Below are 17,568 nucleotides of genomic sequence, written 5' to 3'. Positions count from 1 at the left end.
TGGACCCTACCTCAGCCAGAACAATTATCATTCCTTATCAGTGTTCCATATCAGGACCCTCTGTTCCATGTTAAATATGGAAGAGGCAAATGTGATTGCCTGCTTTGGCATATCTTGAGGGCTTGGGGCAAGGGCCTTGCAGTATTCAGGGAAATGATTAGCGTTTCTCAGTATCTGCCCTGTGACCAGTGTCTTCGTGGCCTCAAGTGGCTAAGCCCCTGTCAGCTCATCCACAGGAGACAGTTTGCTGTTCACATCCCACATTTCCTTATTAGGACATTATTAGGCCCACAAAAGATTTTATTCTCATCTTCCTCTCTTTTACTCTGTCTGGACCATTCAACTCAACTTTACTGTCCCTCGTTTTCTTCCATTTGTTTATTTAATTTTGAGTGTTTAAAAACATTCACTGTCCCTCAAGTCAGGTTTTAAATTGTACTTTTAGAAAATAATTTGTGCTACATATATGTTTCTACAACATTTATAAGTTCTAAATGAGTATTTATTGATCTTTGCGTTGAGAAGGTTTTTTGTTGTTTTCTTTTCCCCCATAAAACTAAAATCTATTGTGTATAATAGCAAGTACTCAGCCCTGGAAATTAAGGAAGAATATAGTCCTGCCTTTAAGAAATTTGCTGTCTACTGAAAGGGACAAATAGACAGGAAGCGATTAGGCAGGTGATAGGAGGCATGTGTGTGCATGGGAAGCTCTGAGGATGGGTACCCAACACACATTTTAGGAGAGATGTTCACGGAATAATCACTAGTATTATCGTTGTAACAATAGCTAGTGTTTATTGAGTGCTTACTAGTGCCCTTCCCCATTCTGAGTACTTTACATATGTTAATATATTTGATCCTTAAAATAGTTCTACGCTATGGGTGTTATTATCATTCCTGTTTATAGGTGAAGAAACTGAGTCCCAGTGCAGAAGGATCAGGAACTTCCGTAGGCACACGTGGCCAGTAGGAGACTAAATCAGGGTTTCAACTCCGACCACTCAAGAGGCCATGCTTTTAACTGCCATGTTAGAGGAGGTATAACCAAGCCAAGTCTTGCAGAAGGACAATCAGTGGGCTAATTTAAGCAGCGTGTAGAGGATATTCCAGACAGATGGGCCTTTATGTTGTCGACTGAAAAAACAAAACAAAACAAACAAACAAAAAAGCACAACCTAAAAGTCGAGAATTATGTTTTCTTTGGTAATCTTACTGAGGACTATATAATTGGGATATAGGCTCTCAGATAGCTCTGAGGAACTGTTTCAAAGAGGTAAGGAAGGAGCCAAGATATATAGGAGTTTTTGCTGGGAAAAAAAAAAAGAAAAAGTCAAACATCGAAAGATTGCTGCTAATCACAAAAAACAGCCATCTCAAGTTAATGATTTTAGTGTTTTTTCTATGTATGGGAAGATGAATGAGTCCAGGTTCATTGAAATTACTGCTTAGATATGCATCTTAACTATCTAGGGCCAGTATCCTGTTTATCTCCATCCTGAATTCCCCTCAGGGTACATCATTGGAGGTGGCTGCATTGGCTGATGGATTGCTGGCAAGGCTACATTTGTTGTTTACCAGAATGGCAGCAACATTTGTTTGGTCCACAGTGTGCAAAGTCATGATGGCACAGAAACTTTGACAGAAGCAAAAATATAGAATAGCATTTATGGTAATAGAACCAGAAGCTAATTAGCAGCCTCTAGATGAGGGCAAAACTGTAAAATCTTTTTTCTGTTTTAATTTTTTTTTTAATTAGGACAGTTATAAAATGGAAAAAGAAAAAAGAAAAGCAAGCTCTTTGCCTGCTTTTGGAAGTATCTGTTCTAAAAATACAAAATGACAAATATTTGGAGTTAGTAATTTGATAGGGCAAATACCCAAGATGACAGAAATATCTTTCTTCCTGGTTTCCTTATGCAGTCATTGACTTGCTTTCTGCCACAGAAGAATGAAGGTTTTTCCACCCCTCAGGTGTTCTTGGGTAAATAGTAATCCCTAAATGGTTTTCTCCTTATTTTACTTTCTCTTTATAGAAAGCCATTTTTCTTACTCTTTCCAACCTTTCAAGCTCCCAACCTACTATGGGAAGAAGTTAAAGCTACAGCAGACTAAATCTAGAGCCAGAAGGGCTCTTAGAGATTTTTAGATCCTTCTTTCCCATTTTCCTGATTTGGAAACTGAGATCCATGGGTTAAATGATTTTCCCAAGTTCATATAACTGGTAATGGCAAACCTGAGATATAACTTTTTATCTCCTGATTGCTACTCAGTGATCTTTTCCACTGTACCTTGCTGCCTCGAATATATCTTGATGTCCTTAAACAGAAGGCTACCACAAATAAAAATATTATCTGAGTAATCTAAATAATCTATCATTATTAGAGAAACTATTTTGTGGACATTTAAGACATTTTCAGAAGTTTATGGTCAGAATGACTATTCTTGAGATGTAAGAGTATTTGGGGTAAATCAAGAGCTTTAGATGTGGCACCATTGCCCTTCTGGGGTTTCAGTACATTCTCCCAATAAATTTCTCAGGGAACTCCACCCAGATGGTACCCCTGATGTGGGTCTCAGAGTTTCCACTGCTCAGCAGGTCCCCAACCTGGGAGTGAGACGCCTTGACCCCTTCTCACAATACTCCCAAACTCCACCAATTCTTCCCTTGCTTGGGGCTCAGGGGCCAGCAGTCTGCAAACAGCATCAGAAGTTCCTTTTAGAGCATGTCACTCCTCTGCTGAAAACCCTCAGAAGACCTTCTGTCTCATTCAGAATTAAATACACTTACTTCACTGTGGCCTAAAGGCTCTGTAAGATCTTACCATAGGCATCTTCAGCCTCATCTTGGGCCCTCCCTCAGCTCACCTGTAGAACAGTGTCTGCTATAGAGTCAGTGTTTAGTAAATGCTTGCAGATTGAATAAATGGATAAATCCCTCCCCTTCGTTGAGTAAATTGCATTCGTTCACTCAAGAAGCAGTTATTGAATACCTTTTCTGTGGAAGCACTGGGTGGACTGTGGGTACAGTGGGGAACAAAGACAGACATTCCCCACCCGGAGGATGCTTACTGCCCAGTGTCAACACAAGCATTAATTAAATAACCGCACAAATAAATGGAACACTAGTACTCTAATACTTGTTGCAAAGGAAAGGCTCATGATTTAACTGAGAACTTATTTGACAGAAATCAGTGAAGGCATGGGTGCCTTCCCTGAGGAAGTGATGAAAGATAATAAAAATTAACCAGTTCACTTAAGATTTATACATTTCATTACAAATTAATGTAAATTTTACATTAAACATATTCAAGTGGAATTAATGGTATGCATGCTGAAGTCTTTAGGGTAAAGTGTACTAATGTACACAGTTTACTTTGTAATGCATCCAAAAAATAAGTTGGGTTAATGGATAGACGTGGGGATGGATAGATGAATATGTGATAAAGCAAATATAACAAAATGTTAATAGTAGAACTTAGGTGGTGGGTATTTGTGTGATCTCCGTAAATTTCTTTCAGATTTCCTGTATGCTTGAAAATGCTCATAATGTTGGGGGGAAAAGTTTTAACCAGATAAGGAGACTGCAGGGAACATTCTCCACCAAGGGCACAGTATGTACAAAAGCAATTTGCGTGCCATTACAATTCTATTATTTTTATGTTTTGGATGATGTCTTTAGAACAGTAATGTATTTCTAAATATTGGATATAGTTTTAATTAAGTTTGCCTTGTTTCTGCTTTGTACTCTGTTGACTAATTTTTATTAGTAATTTTAGATTGTCAAATTTAGATTGTCACTGACCTCCTTTTCTCCATTTGAGAATCCTTGAGCTGACAGTATTTCACAGAATCAGGTTTTTTTTAATACTATTTAGAAAGTACTTGACAGTTTTCAATGTACTTTCACATTCACTCTTACTTGATTATCACAGTTACTCTATGAGTATGGGATAATAAAGACCATCATTATTTATCCCCATTTTGCAAATAAAAGACTGAAGCTTAGAAGGGCAGGGGAAACCACAAAATACAATTAATGTTGCTGGAACTGTGCATCTCCACAAATGAGATAGGCTGACTTCTGGTTCAGCATCCCTTCCACCTCACCACTGTCCTCCATCAGCCAGCTTGAAACACGTGACTGGGACCAGTAAATCCCACAAACATAGTTTCTTTATCTGCCACCTTAAGCAGAAATTGCTAAACTCTGTCTCTTTCAGCAAACACTTGCTTATACTGTTTGCCCATTATTAACATGCAATCACATTTTGGGGGCAAAAGTTCTTAAATTTCTTCCCTTTGTTGAGGGCATTTATGGATCTCAAGACACTCCTCCTTATAGACTGGTTGTAAGGGCCCAGTTCGTTATCTAGCATACAGAGAACACTAAACTAGTCCTCACTATTCTTTGTGTGTTATTTTTCCTTTATATCAGGAAAAATATTTAAAGAGGGGATCTCAAGGGGAAGAGATATGTTTCTTTATTCCTTCTGTATTCCTTTCTCCTTCAGCTCATTCTTGGTGTTCTCTTATTGAAAAAAAATCCCCAAATTAAGCTAATAATAAGATAACTCATCATTTGGTTATGTCTAGAAACAAGAAAGCAATAACCTGGAATGACAGATTCTGTACGTTTTTTATAGTTCTTCACTGAAAAAAATTACTGTGAACGAGAGTTGGAAAATACCTAGAAAGTCTTCTTTATTCAAATTTTCTAGTGAAGATATTCTACCTATTCTCAAATTTCATAAATTTGTGCTTTTTAAAGGAGATCTTCTACCATGTTTGATTAGAATGGTATTATATGAAGACAAATAGAATTTGTTGTTGACAAAAGTCACTGATGCCATATTGCCACATTAACTGGTGGGTTTTTTTGTTTGTCTTTTTAACAAGCCTTATGTACCCTCTTACCCTGAGACACATGTAAACACTTCTAAGTGGGTGTCTGATTTTTAAAACTCTCTTAAAGTGAAGCCATACCCGGCCTCTGTACCCTGACACCAAATTAAATCTTGGAGACAAGAGTTTTGGGTGAAGTAAAAAAGAACAGCTTTACTGCTTTGCCAGGCAAAGGGGCCACAGCGGGCTTGTGCCTCAAAAACTGTGTGTCTCAACATGGAGGCGATAGTGAGAAGTTTCACGGTAATGGTTCAGAGAGGGTGTGATCAGCTCGCAGACACTCTTCTGATTGGTTGGTGGTGAGGTAAGTGGGAGTTAGCATCATCAACCTTCTGGTTCCAACCCGTCTGGGGTCTGCCTGCTTGAGAGCAGCATACCATTAATTTCTCCCACCTTGTGGGGCTTTCAGTATCTGCAGAACAGCTCAGATATTGTTATATATGTATATCCCTTAATGGGGAACAAGAACCCTGCCCCGAGGCTGCATTTTTGTTTCTCTTGACTGTTCCTCCCTTGTCTCCACATCCCCTCCCTTCCCTAATTAGCAACTGTTTGAACCTTCTCACTGGAACTCAGGGAAGGTCATGGAGGCTGAATGAAGCCTATTTCCTGTTATCGAGACATGGAGGACACAGAAAGGCTTTTGTGCCCAGGAGCCCCACAGGGTCCTGCTTGGTATCAAAAGTACACAATCTAGAAATAGAGGACTCCTCTGATATTCCAAGAAATCCACATGACTTTGAGCTCTGAGGCTCTTTGAAGGATGTGTGTCTACGAAATGACTTTGCCAGCCCAGCCTCTGCTACTTTTTCACTTGGTTCCAGCTGTCATACAGTTTGGATGAAAAGAGGACCCTGTGAAGCCAATATAGCTGTGCTGGATCTAGTCACCTCAAGTGAAAAGGCAGACAGTCTCTCTTTTTCATGATCTCACTCTTCCTCTCCTTCAAACTTGTTTACTCAGGTCCTTTTACCATCTTTCAGGCATTTGTCAAAAAAGTTTTTAAGTGAATCTCTTTCCAAATGAAATGGAATTGCATTTTTGAACCCAAATAAACTGCTTCATAACCTCATGTATTTAATATCTATATAGTGCCAAAAATGCACACACATTTTTAAAATAAAAATATAGACACCATATCCTTTATGTATCATCCAGAACCTCAAAATATATGATTTCAATAGCACAATAAGAAAATGGTGGTTGTTATAGGTTAATAAGAAAATAACATGTACATTTTTACAAAGAAAAGTATATTCTGTTTCGTAAGCTTTCTCTACAGGAGACAGGAATCTAAGAATTGCAGTGAAGCCCCTTCTAATTCCTAATAGCTGCTACTTATGTTGTCATACTATATTATTCAATTTCCCTCAAGTCTGAAGCAAAGGAACACCTAAAGAAAAGTATACTGTGGACCAGTACAAACTGTTCAACCCCACAGCAGTTTGGTGTGTGTTGAAGATTTTGGAATAGTAAAATTGCCAGCTGATTCATTGCCCCTTCCAACAGGTATCTAAACACGCCCGTACGCACAGAAGCCGGAAGTCCTAACAGACAGGACTTCTGAATTTCACTGTTGTTTCCGCCACTGGATCTTGCCCTTAGTCTAGAGAAAATAAATGAAACAGCAAACTTTTGCTTCTAGGTTTTTAATACAGAGGTCAAGATTCAGCGGGTTGATTAGAACACGGTAACCCTGCCTTTGCCTTTATGTGGCCAACATTTGTTGAAGCACCTCTTGTGGACAGATAGTGTGCTATCCTAGTGCTAAATGTTTCAAAAAAAGAGAAGGGGGTATTAGTATCATAAAACTCAATCTCATACCTAACGCCCTCTAATCAACAGAAAGACTGTCCTGACCCCTTGTGTGTGTATATATATTGGATGCGTGGTCTTGAGCACAGACCCTTCAGCACTGGCAAGATGAAATTCTTCCTGGGTTCATCTTAAGACTTCTTTTTCCAGAAACAAGCTCATCAAGGACATATCTTCAAAATTCTAGCTGCTAAGAGTTGATAGCTAACAAGGGATTAGGAATTTACCTAAAGCATGCACTATTACAGCTACTGGTTGCTGTCCTTTTCAATTGGTGATTTGCCATGAAAATATTTATGTAATAACACTGACATTTCTGCATTGAGACTGCTTGGATTTGCATACCAGTTTTGCCACCACATGACTGTGAGGAAGTTATTTACACTTTGGTCCTCAGTTGTCTCATCTGTAAAATGGGGATAACCTTAGTATCTACATTATACAGTGGAATGAGGATTAAGAATTGTATTCAAAATTGAATTACTTTTTTTTTTTTGCGGTACGTGGACCTCTCACTGTTGTGGCCTCTCCCGTTGCAGAGCACAGGCTCCAGACGCGCAGGCTCAGCGGCCATGGCTCACGGGCCTAGCTGCTCCGCGGCATGTGGGATCTTCCTGGACCGGGGCACGAACCCGCGTCCCCTGCATCGGCAGGCGGACTCTCAACCACTGCGCCACCAGGGAAGCCCCTGAATTACATTTTTATAGTTAGTCTTTCATTATCCTACTAAACAGGATTAGGAGTAATTGATCATTTGCTTCCTAGGCCAGTGGAAGTCCAGCTCCTTAAGCCTCTGAGATAAAGCAAGTACTATAATCAGCGTATTGTATCAGTTTTTTATGAAATGGAGTCTTAATTGTGAATTTCTCTGTTTTCAAATTAGATATGAAATTTATTATCTTGTAACATTTTCAAAAGAGAAACACTCTTTAAACCCCTATGTGAATGTCCAATTTAGTTCTTCTAGAAAATTGATTTAAGAAAATTAAAGACAGGTTAAGCACCTGTCATTTCCTGGTGCCATTATTCATAAACTTGAGAAATTGTTCCCTTAATTCTACCAGTGGAGACTTATATGTGCCCTTTAATGCATTCGACCATGTAAGGCAGAAGTAATTAATCAACTTAAAAAATAAAAAGGTTCCCTGACTGCATGAGATATTTTGCCCTAGGAAATAGCATGCAGTAGGTCCTCATTGGCACCTTTAAAATCCAAGCAAGTTCCCTATTTAGACTTCCCATCTGCTATTAGTTCTTGTCTCTCTAGCACAGTTAGCTTTTGGGGAAAAGTGAACTTGAAATGCCATGTAATGTGACAAGACTCTAAGCACAGGATGCCAGCCAATCTCACATTAAAAAACAAAAGACGGAAAAAAAAAAAAAAAGACGGAGTTTGAACGTGCATATGCATACTTTTTAAGTCTATATGACAACGTGGTAGGTTTAAGCACACTAACATGCATATAGAGGGAGAGAAGGCCAGAAAATAAACGTACTCTCCAAATACCGCTTAATCATGAAATTATGAGACCTGAGGTGACTGCAGGCCTGGACTCATTATCTTCATTACTTTATGTCTTATTGTTGCAGATGCCTTAGAAATCTCAGCATCTGTACATGTAATTTCCTTAAAATAAATGCAATTAACTTTTTTCTTTGTATAATTCTTACATCTTTTACATATGCATATTCTCCCTCAGTAAATTTAAAGTTCCTGCAGAAGAGAAAGTGTGCCACCTACGTCTTATGGATCTTTCTGTGGTATCTAGATATACATTTGGTGTTACTTAACTGACTAGAATATAAGGATGAAGAGAAGGACATGTGTACCAGAAAGTATTTCTGATATTGAGCAAGATATTGAGAAACAATCCATAAATGGAATATAAAATAATCACATCTACAATAGATGAAGAGAAAGTATAAAGATGTTAATGGAGACGCGGGGGGTTAGGGGAGGGAAGTAGAAAAATAACCGGTTAAGAAAGAAGAAGCCAAGCAAATTTTTAAGGTTGAAGCTTTACTCAAAAAAAAGTAGCCGTTTGAATATGTACCCCCAAAACATAATCAAATAGAATAAACCAGTATGTGTAAACATGCTAGGAAAAAACCTTTTTAATGCATCACCTGATTGATTGAAAATTTTAAGCAAAAATATTTGCATAACCTGCTAGCTTTACAGTAGGGAAAGAGATCATTTGCTTATTTTAAGATCAAAATAAGTATAACATATTTAACCCAGGTTCAGAGGGTCACTTTTGAATGAAAAAAATTATGGGATGAAAAAAAGGAAATAAAGTTTTAAAACTACAAGTTGTACCGAAACCATTGTTTATGAAGAAGATTTTATCCAATGCATAAAATTTTGCTTTAAAATCACCATGGCATTGATTTGGATTTTACTATTCAAGGGCCAATATAATTCTTGAGGAAAGCTATAATTTTACTATTTAAATGAATATAGCACATATGGTGACTAAAACTACTAGTTCTCCTAAATCTACACATTAGGGCCTATGTTAAGAAACATGTCATTTTTTTAATTGAAGTATAGTTGATTTACAATGTTGTGTTAATTTCTGCTGTATAGCAGTGACTCAGTTATACATATATATACACATTTTTTTTATATTCTTTTCCATTATGGTGTATCTCAGGATATTGAATATAGTTCCCTGGGCTCTACAGTAGGACCTTGTTGTTTATCCATTCTGTGTGTAAATAGTTTGCAACCACTGACCCCAACTTCCCAGTCCATCCCTCCGCACCCCCCGACCCCATCCCTTCAACCCCCGGCAACCACAGGCCTGTTCTCTATGTCTGTGAGTCTGTCTCTAAGAAACATGTTATTTTGATTAATCTTTCCTATTCATGAAATAATTAAATAATGCTATTTAAAATGCATGGCAGTTTGAGTTGAGCACACGCCACAAAAAAGACTAACAATGTAAGTGTTAATCGGAAGGAACAAAATACTAAATCTTTTAAATGGAACTCGAAAAGGAAGCTTAAGTGGAACTTGAAAAGTTATGAATGTGAAGAAACAGCACGTACAACTTCCAATTTCAAAATGGCCAAAGTAAGGATGTTTCTACTACTCTCTCAAAAATCACATTAGAAGAATACAAATATGAAGAGATAGAAACGGTGGTTTACATGTTGACAACTAGAAGACATCTATAATGCCAAGTCAAAGAACATCGAAAGAAAAAGGGTAAAATGCCTCATGACAGACGTGAAACCCAAATGCCTGTCAAGGGGATAGCTATGGAAAGCAAATTTTATTCACCCTGTAGAATTTCTGAAAGGCTTTTGAGCTAGTGGTACCCTTTGATTGCAGAAGGAGAGAGTGGAAATGAGTACATTGAAAGTGTCTTCAGGGAAGAGTTAGACCCTCCACTGTCTGTCTCCATCCCTGCTCCTCCAGAAACCCTGCAGGAGATGTAAGGCTATGCTCTGGAGAAGCTCTGGATGGGAGGTGAAGACAGAGCATCAGGGTGAGATAGGGATAGGAAGAGTAAATGAAAGTGAGTATACCAGACGATAAGAACACCAGTTCCTAACCCAGGCTAGTTCCAAAAAAATTGAACTCCCCTGAGAAAAAAACCCTGATGCACATATAATTTGGAGCTTCCTCCCACCAAAAAAAAAGAAAAGAAAAGAAAGAAAGAAAAAGAAAAAAAGCCATTTGACCACCTGATTAGCCTATCATTAAGTTACATAATTCTCAGGTATTGTTTGCAATAAATTCTATGCTATGCATTGGTAGCTAACAAACCATGTAATCTTATGGCTTAGCACCATAAAAGTTGATTTTTCACTCACATTAAGTCCAATATGGTGGGCGGCTCTCCTCTATCCTGTAGCTCTGCCGTCTGGAATATGTGGCCTCCAGGGTCCTTATGGCAGGGTGTGAGGTGGAAAAGGGAACACACAGACTCTTAACTGTCTCAGTCCGGAAGTGACACATGTCACTTTCATTCATAATCTATTGTGCAAAACCATTCATGTGGGAGATGTAGGGGAGTACATGGAATAGTGGGTGGTCACTAACTTCCTGATAGCTCTGTGCAAACTTATGTCCAGGTTCCTGCAGGACACTTTCTTCCCATGCACAGCCCTAGGGTTTATTTTTTATTTCATTGAATAATTACAATTCGTTTTAAATGTAAAAGCTACTATCTGTGTGCCTACCCTGTGACAGGACTAAGAATACAGAGGTGTATATGGTACAGTCTCTGGTCTCAAGGTTATTCTACCATTTAACCTCTTAGTTCAACATTTGCTTTGAAATAATTTTCAGAGCATTCCCTCTTAGTGGTTATATCAGTATGTGTAAATCAGTGACTAGCTAATCAAAGACTGTAGAAGTTATTGATTTGTAATCAACAGGACCTTGTGTCCCTGTCGCACATATTTAATTTCAGATTATTTCTTCCAAGTCTTTTGAGAACTACTCTTTTCCTTTTTAACTAAAATAATTGTTGAGAGCTCTTTTCTTCTTTATAATGGCAACATGTGAGGATCTCTAATATGCTCCATAGATAAATAACTGCAAATTCATCTATTTCTCAGTATTACCTTATGATTTATTTCTGATGTTCACTGAAGCAGGTTTTTAAATTAATATGAAATTCTCCATAGAAAGTTTGATAGTATATCAGTTGCAAGCAGTTATCTAGGAGGAGCTTTATATTCAAATCAGTCTTGCAAATGCATCTCATATTCTTCTTGAAAAAATTTTTTCTCATGTAGATACATTTATCTTAGACATATTATTTGTTATTTGACTCTCTAAATCTACAGCTTGAACTGCTTATACCAGTGGTACAACTGATTTTTAGTACTTGGCTTCTGAAAGTATTAATCAATTTTTCATCATGTTTGCTTGCCTTGTGTTTTCTAGAGTACCCGAGTGGCCTTAGACCATCTGGAGTCTGTGCCTGAGAAACTGAGCCTACTAGAAGATTTCAAAGGCTTCAGAGTGAGAAAGAGTTTGGCTTTTCTCTTTCAGTATTTTTATCTGAGTGAAAGCACTTGACATCTTCCTGATGTGCAAAGAAAATTGTAGGGAGGGAGGAAAGACCATAAAACATTGGGGACTCTTAACACTCAGTCTTACCAGAGCTTATTGACATTTCTGAAGCCAGCATTGAAAATAGTGGAACTTACATATTAGCACAATATAGGAAAATAGAGGCTTTTACCCTATTACCAGAAGCTCATTTGGCCCCCTAAAGCTTCAACTATAATTTAGAAAAACCTAAGAATTAAAAGGAATTACACATTCCTTTTAATTCTTTTAAAGGAATTAAATGACTTTTTTGATAAACAATTTTAATTTATGAATTATCTTTTTTTAAATTATAAATTTCCAGAGTACTGTTTGTCTTAGAGATACAGTAGTGCACAGGTTATCCCTGTTCTACAATATATGAATTCAGATCCACATAGAATTTTAGATTTTATATCCAATGTTATTTATTGATAGAACTCTAACCACAAAGGACTTTATTATCAAGCCAGTTAATTACATGTCGGAATTTACCTACTGTAAATATAACCCTGCCACCCAGTCCTGCCAGACAAGGTCCAGGCCAGACAGCACATGTCCCCATAGGGGTGCATATGTAATGGACAGTTTTAGTGATTTGTAATTTCTTGACCCTGTATGAACAAACAGAGATGAGAGTTTCTCTTTGAAAACCATTTAACTGTTTATTTCACGTTTGCTTTAAAATATAACATATATAGATTCTGCTTAACTCTAACATATTATTTGAGGATATAGTGAGTAAGAAATATAACCAGATCATGCCATGTTGATTTATTAGAGGTACTGATACGATGTAACTTTCAAGGTCTACACTATCTTAAAATTTCATTAAGTGTATTTTGCTAGTTCAGTAACTAAACATTTTTGAGTGGGATCTAGGGTTGAGCTGACACATCTAGAAATCTAGAATATCACTTATAGAATAAAGCCAAGTGTTTCTAGTATATTTTACTAAAGTTTTAATTCTTTCTCATGATTTAATTGCATATTTGCAGTCTAAATCTTTATCAAAGAATTATGAAACCAGTGTTCAAGAATTTCTTTTCACCCTTATATGACCCGATATGGAAAGCAGACAATATGTTACACCCATGTCCTTTCCACTTTTTTCTTCTTTAGCTAATAGAAACAAGTGGCATTTGCCATTGAAAAACTAATGCCTGTCTTATACCAGCATAAAAAAAATAAAGTTTAACCTCCAGTGACAGCTCATTTTTCCCCCAGTGGTCTACATTAAACAGAATGTTCATAAGGGTAATTTAAAAGTTGTGTTCTCTACTATTGCCAAAAAATTTATTATTTTTTTTCATCTTATAGGCTAGTGATTATCTACAAATCTAGCTTATATGTGCACACACTCACATAGGAAGGTGCCTATATAGTGAAATTTTTAGGGACAGTGTTTTTCAAATTTCAGAATTGTACTTTCCAGTATTAGTCATTAAAATTGAAACATTTACCTTTAAAAGGGAAAGGAGTTCATTAGCAAGTATTATACACTGCTATGTGGCAGGCAGTAGCTAAGTACTTTACATTACATTTCCTCAAATCCTCAGAGACACCCTATAAATTGGCATTATTTTCCCCCATTTTACAGCTCAGGAAACTGAGGTTTGGGGTATGTAAATTAGAGAAATCTACGATCTACTTCTCTGTGTTTACAGCAAAGCGCATCTGCTTTGCCCTACTGCCTGTAGCTTGAAACCCATTCTATATGTACTCTAAAGCCATCTGTATGATTAAAAAGAGGTCATGTAATCAATTTAATGAAAACAACTAAACATAGCCTTAAATAAAAATACATGAAGCCTTTAGGTTATTAGACATAGATTATATTTTTCAAAACCCAAAACTTTCTAAAATTCAGTACGCTGTTAACAAGAGTTCAAAGACCTAAGTTCTGGTCTATGCTCATGCACCAGACAAAATCACTTAATATCTCAGGGAATATTTCCTCATCCATAAAATATGAGAGACTTGAACAATATTATCTCTGTCGTTCCTCCTCACACCGGCATCACTAGCATATATGTGAAAATGCATTTCACATATTTTTTTGGCAATACTGTAGTCTATGACTCTTAAGTATGAATACAAACCTCAACTTATTTAGATGGTTTTGACTTTATTCTTATTTAAAGGTGTCATAGTCTCTCTCTCTCATTTTTTTCCCCCTTATTTTGAAAGAAGTGATTCAACTTGACAATCCTACATTTAAACATTACATATTTGATATGGAGGAGAGGGAATAGAATTGTGTCCCAAGCCCAGTTTGCCGCAAATTGCCTACCCTTGGACAGGTCATTCTTAACTTACCTGGGCTGTAACTTTTTTTTTAATAAAAATGAGAACTTTGGAATTCTAATACCCCTTCCAGTTTGAACATTCAAAAAGTTCTTTGGGGCTATTTGGGGAACTAAATCCCATAGATGATTTTTCTTACATATGAAAATCAGTTGCCCTAATTCTACTCTAATTTCTCCCTAATTCATAATAGAAATGTCTAAAAAACTGGCTGTGGTGACTTATTTGCTGTGTTCTATCCTCTCTCCCCGGAATGAAGGAAAAATAGAAAGGAAGGAAGGCAGGCCCTGGAAATTTTTTCTGTCTTAATTTATTACCTGACTTTTTTTATGCTTTTGAGGGCCAATGAGCTATCCTTAGGTTTAAAAATCTACGTGATGTAATAGTTAAAAGTCAGAATGTTGAACAAAGAGTATATTTTGATGCCAGGTACTATTCCAAGGGATCATATATAACATCCAAAAGTGGCATGGTATCATTAAGTTCCATCTTTGGACAACTCACTGTTAATTAAACCTTTTTCCCTTCCTTCAACTAAAGGAAGGAAGTCGTTTCAGATTGGCATGGGGACTAGCAGTGAAAAGAAATAACCAATGTGGGACCCTGTTTCTATTTTTATGATAGCATCCAAAGTGATCGTTTTCTTCTTTATCCTTGGGAACCTATGATTCCTCTATATATCTCTCTAAACGGCTATAATGATTAATCATCTACATATCAAAACTTTCTTATTTTAATTTCAAGCACTGGTTTTTCTTTCATCTACCAGTTTAGACCCTTTGTTGTTTTTGCAGGGTTCGCGCAGTTTATCTGACAGAATTGACGGGACATATTCTAAGTACGGAGTTCACAGAGAGTCTCTTCAGCAGCGCCTGGATGACACCAAGTACAGAATCCCAAGCTTCAAAGTAATGCCCTTTATATACACTTTCAGTCTTTGGGCATTATTCATGTTTATGGCTACAGCTTTCTAAGTAGCTGCCGCAGGTTTTGTGTAAGGGTACTAATTATAAAAGAAATTTCTTGATGTAGGAGATAGATTTTCAATTCTGTAGGAGTAGAAAATAAAAATCCAAAGACTGTGTTTATAACTTTTTCCCTGAGAACTCATCTTTAAGTTTATGCCATTGTTGCTTAATATGTTGTTTGTCTATGGGAATTGATGCTGCTTAAGAAATCCTGAGCCAGGAAACCTCTGGTCTCTTGATTGGTCAGAGGCTTAGTGTGGATGGTGGCCCCTCTCAATATGTAAGTTCAACTACTCTCGGTGCTGAGGTCCCCAGTAGGTGAAGTAACATATAGTATTTCATAGCGTTGGCATTTATAGTCATTCCTTTCGTAAGAATAAGAACTCCATATTACTACTTCAGCCTATGGTTCACTAGTGTGGAATCAACATAGGAGAGTGGGAAGATCTGACCATATTGACAAAAAGCCTACCATTCCCTAGAGTCTGTCCAAGACCCATGTGGGGTATGGGTGACTTTAAACTCATTTGACCCTGAACAGTTATTAGCCTAGAGCAGGGCTTCTTAGCCCTGGCATTAGTGACATTTGTGCCGGGTAATTCTCTGTTGTAGAGGCTGTCCTGTGCATTGTAGGATGTTTAGCAGCATCCCTAAGAATCTACTTACTAAATACCGGTAGCATTCCCCATCCCAAGTTGTGGCATCTAGATGTGTCTCCAGATATTGCCAAACATCCCCTAGAGCAGCAGTCCCCAAACTTTTTGGCACCAGGGACCAGTTTCGTGGAAGACAATTTTTCCACGGACAGGGCAGGGGGTGGGGGGGGGAGTGAGGGATGGTTCAGGCAGTAATGCGAGCGATGGGGAGCAATGGGGAGCGGCAGATGAAGCTTCACTTGCTTGCTAGCTGCTCACCTCCTGCTGTGCGGCCCGGTTCCCAACAGGCCATGGACGCGTACCAGTCCACAGCCCAGGGGTTGGGGATCCCTGCCCTAGAGGGCAAAATCGCCCCCCATCGAGAACACTGACCTAGAGAGAATCCATCTATATTCTAATGTACACTCCAAGTCGATTTAGAAAATAAAAAAACACTAAAGGTTCTTTTGGCTTTTTTATATTCTTACAAACTTCAGTATATATGAATATTCATTACACTGTATATATTCACTTATTTCAGCCAAATATAATTATTTTTAAGATGCTTCTTGCCTCCTCTGAATGTAATTGGATAGAATGCTCAGTGGATATAAAGACAGTATTCATTTACATAAGTCCTCCCTAGCATGCTTAAAATGAGCACTTCACTTCTCCATCTCAAACAAAAATTTAACACAGTTATGCCATGTTATTTATACCCTTATTGTAAAGAGGGCATCCTGGGGCTTTGTGCTTTTTTACCTTTGCTTTTTATATTGGTATTATTTACTATAGTAGTGACCTTGTTGTCTCATATAGTGAATTTTAAATTGTCTTCCAACGTTCTCATCAGGTCCCATATACTCAAGCATTTCTCCACCACTGAGAGGAGTGCCACTAACTTTAAACAGAAGTGAAAGGCTTAGGTAACAAGAGCTAATAATAATAACGACTCATTATTGAGCATATATTAGAACAAACTACATAAAATTGCTCTTTTTGTATGTGTCTCATGCTTTATGTGCATTACCTCATTTAATCCTCACAGCAACCCTGTCAGTTGGCACCATTATTTTTCCATTTTTACCATTGAAGAAAATGAAGTTATAGGGCAGTTAAGTGGTTGAATCAGGGTTCAAACCTAAATCTGCCTGGCTTCAAGAATCTATATCCTTGAGCAGCAGGCTATTATAGTATAAATTTGTACCTGATATTCCTTAATTTTTTTAGAAGTCACCAAATGTAGGGACTATATCTTTAATAAATAAAAGTCAGTTGTCTCCAAAAGTACATAAACACATTATATGCCTCTTAATTCAATAGAGGTCTGGATGCAAATGAAGCATTAAAAACATTATTTCCCAATACAGTTAGATCCGGTATTAGGTAAGTCAGTGCTGTCTAGTGGCACCCAAATTGCTATAAATCAATGCAATTTCCATAACAGCATATGGCAAAGCTATGAATGTTTAACACGTTCAGCCAGTAATCTCATTGGAGTTCTCTTTAAAATTACATTTGCAGCTGAAGAGGAAATCAAGCCTGGTTTGTGAGGCCAACACTTATCAAAATGAGAAATAAGGTTGAAAATTTTGCAAATAGACAGTACAAATATAAGGAAGAGCCACAAAGCACATTTTGTGATGACGTTGTCCCACATTAATACTAAACATTTTTAAATGTTAATCCATTTTACTGATGAATATGTAGGTTACTGTCATGTGTAGCAGAAGTCTGGCCTGAAATAATGTAGTGATCTAATGCAAAACTCATGAGAATATCACATCTTTTGTAGTCATTGTTGAGAAAAATGTGAGAATGCATTTTTGTGAATTGTAGATACCAATGATCATTTGCTTATATGCTTTTTATGAAAATAAGTTATTTA

At 37.3% G+C, this 17,568-nt stretch overlaps 1 protein-coding gene across 5 annotated transcripts in view; it reads left to right on the top strand.

Moving 5' to 3' along the window:
- CEP128 (centrosomal protein 128) overlaps positions 1-17,568 on the top strand; it is a 438,638-nt gene that overhangs the window by 401,371 nt on the left and 19,699 nt on the right. For 3 of the 5 annotated variants that reach the window (XM_027120216.1, XM_027120215.1, XM_027120217.1), the window contains 3 exons: positions 3,519-3,611; positions 11,624-11,701; positions 14,872-14,985. In XM_027120216.1, coding sequence (XP_026976017.1) covers positions 3,519-3,611; positions 11,624-11,701; positions 14,872-14,985 — 285 coding nt within the window. The remainder of the gene's footprint in view (positions 1-3,518; positions 3,612-11,623; positions 11,702-14,871; positions 14,986-17,568) is intronic. The other 2 variants (XM_027120218.1, XM_027120219.1) reach the window with 1 other exon arrangement.

The sequence above is a fragment of the Aethalodelphis obliquidens genome, unplaced genomic scaffold (assembly GCF_003676395.1).
Source record: "Aethalodelphis obliquidens isolate GAN/ISIS:26980383/991018 unplaced genomic scaffold, ASM367639v1 scaffold21, whole genome shotgun sequence".
NCBI classification, from domain to species: domain Eukaryota; kingdom Metazoa; phylum Chordata; class Mammalia; order Artiodactyla; family Delphinidae; genus Aethalodelphis; species Aethalodelphis obliquidens.
The sequence above is the reverse complement of the archived record's forward strand: the minus strand, read 5'-3'. Positions and strand labels throughout refer to the sequence as shown.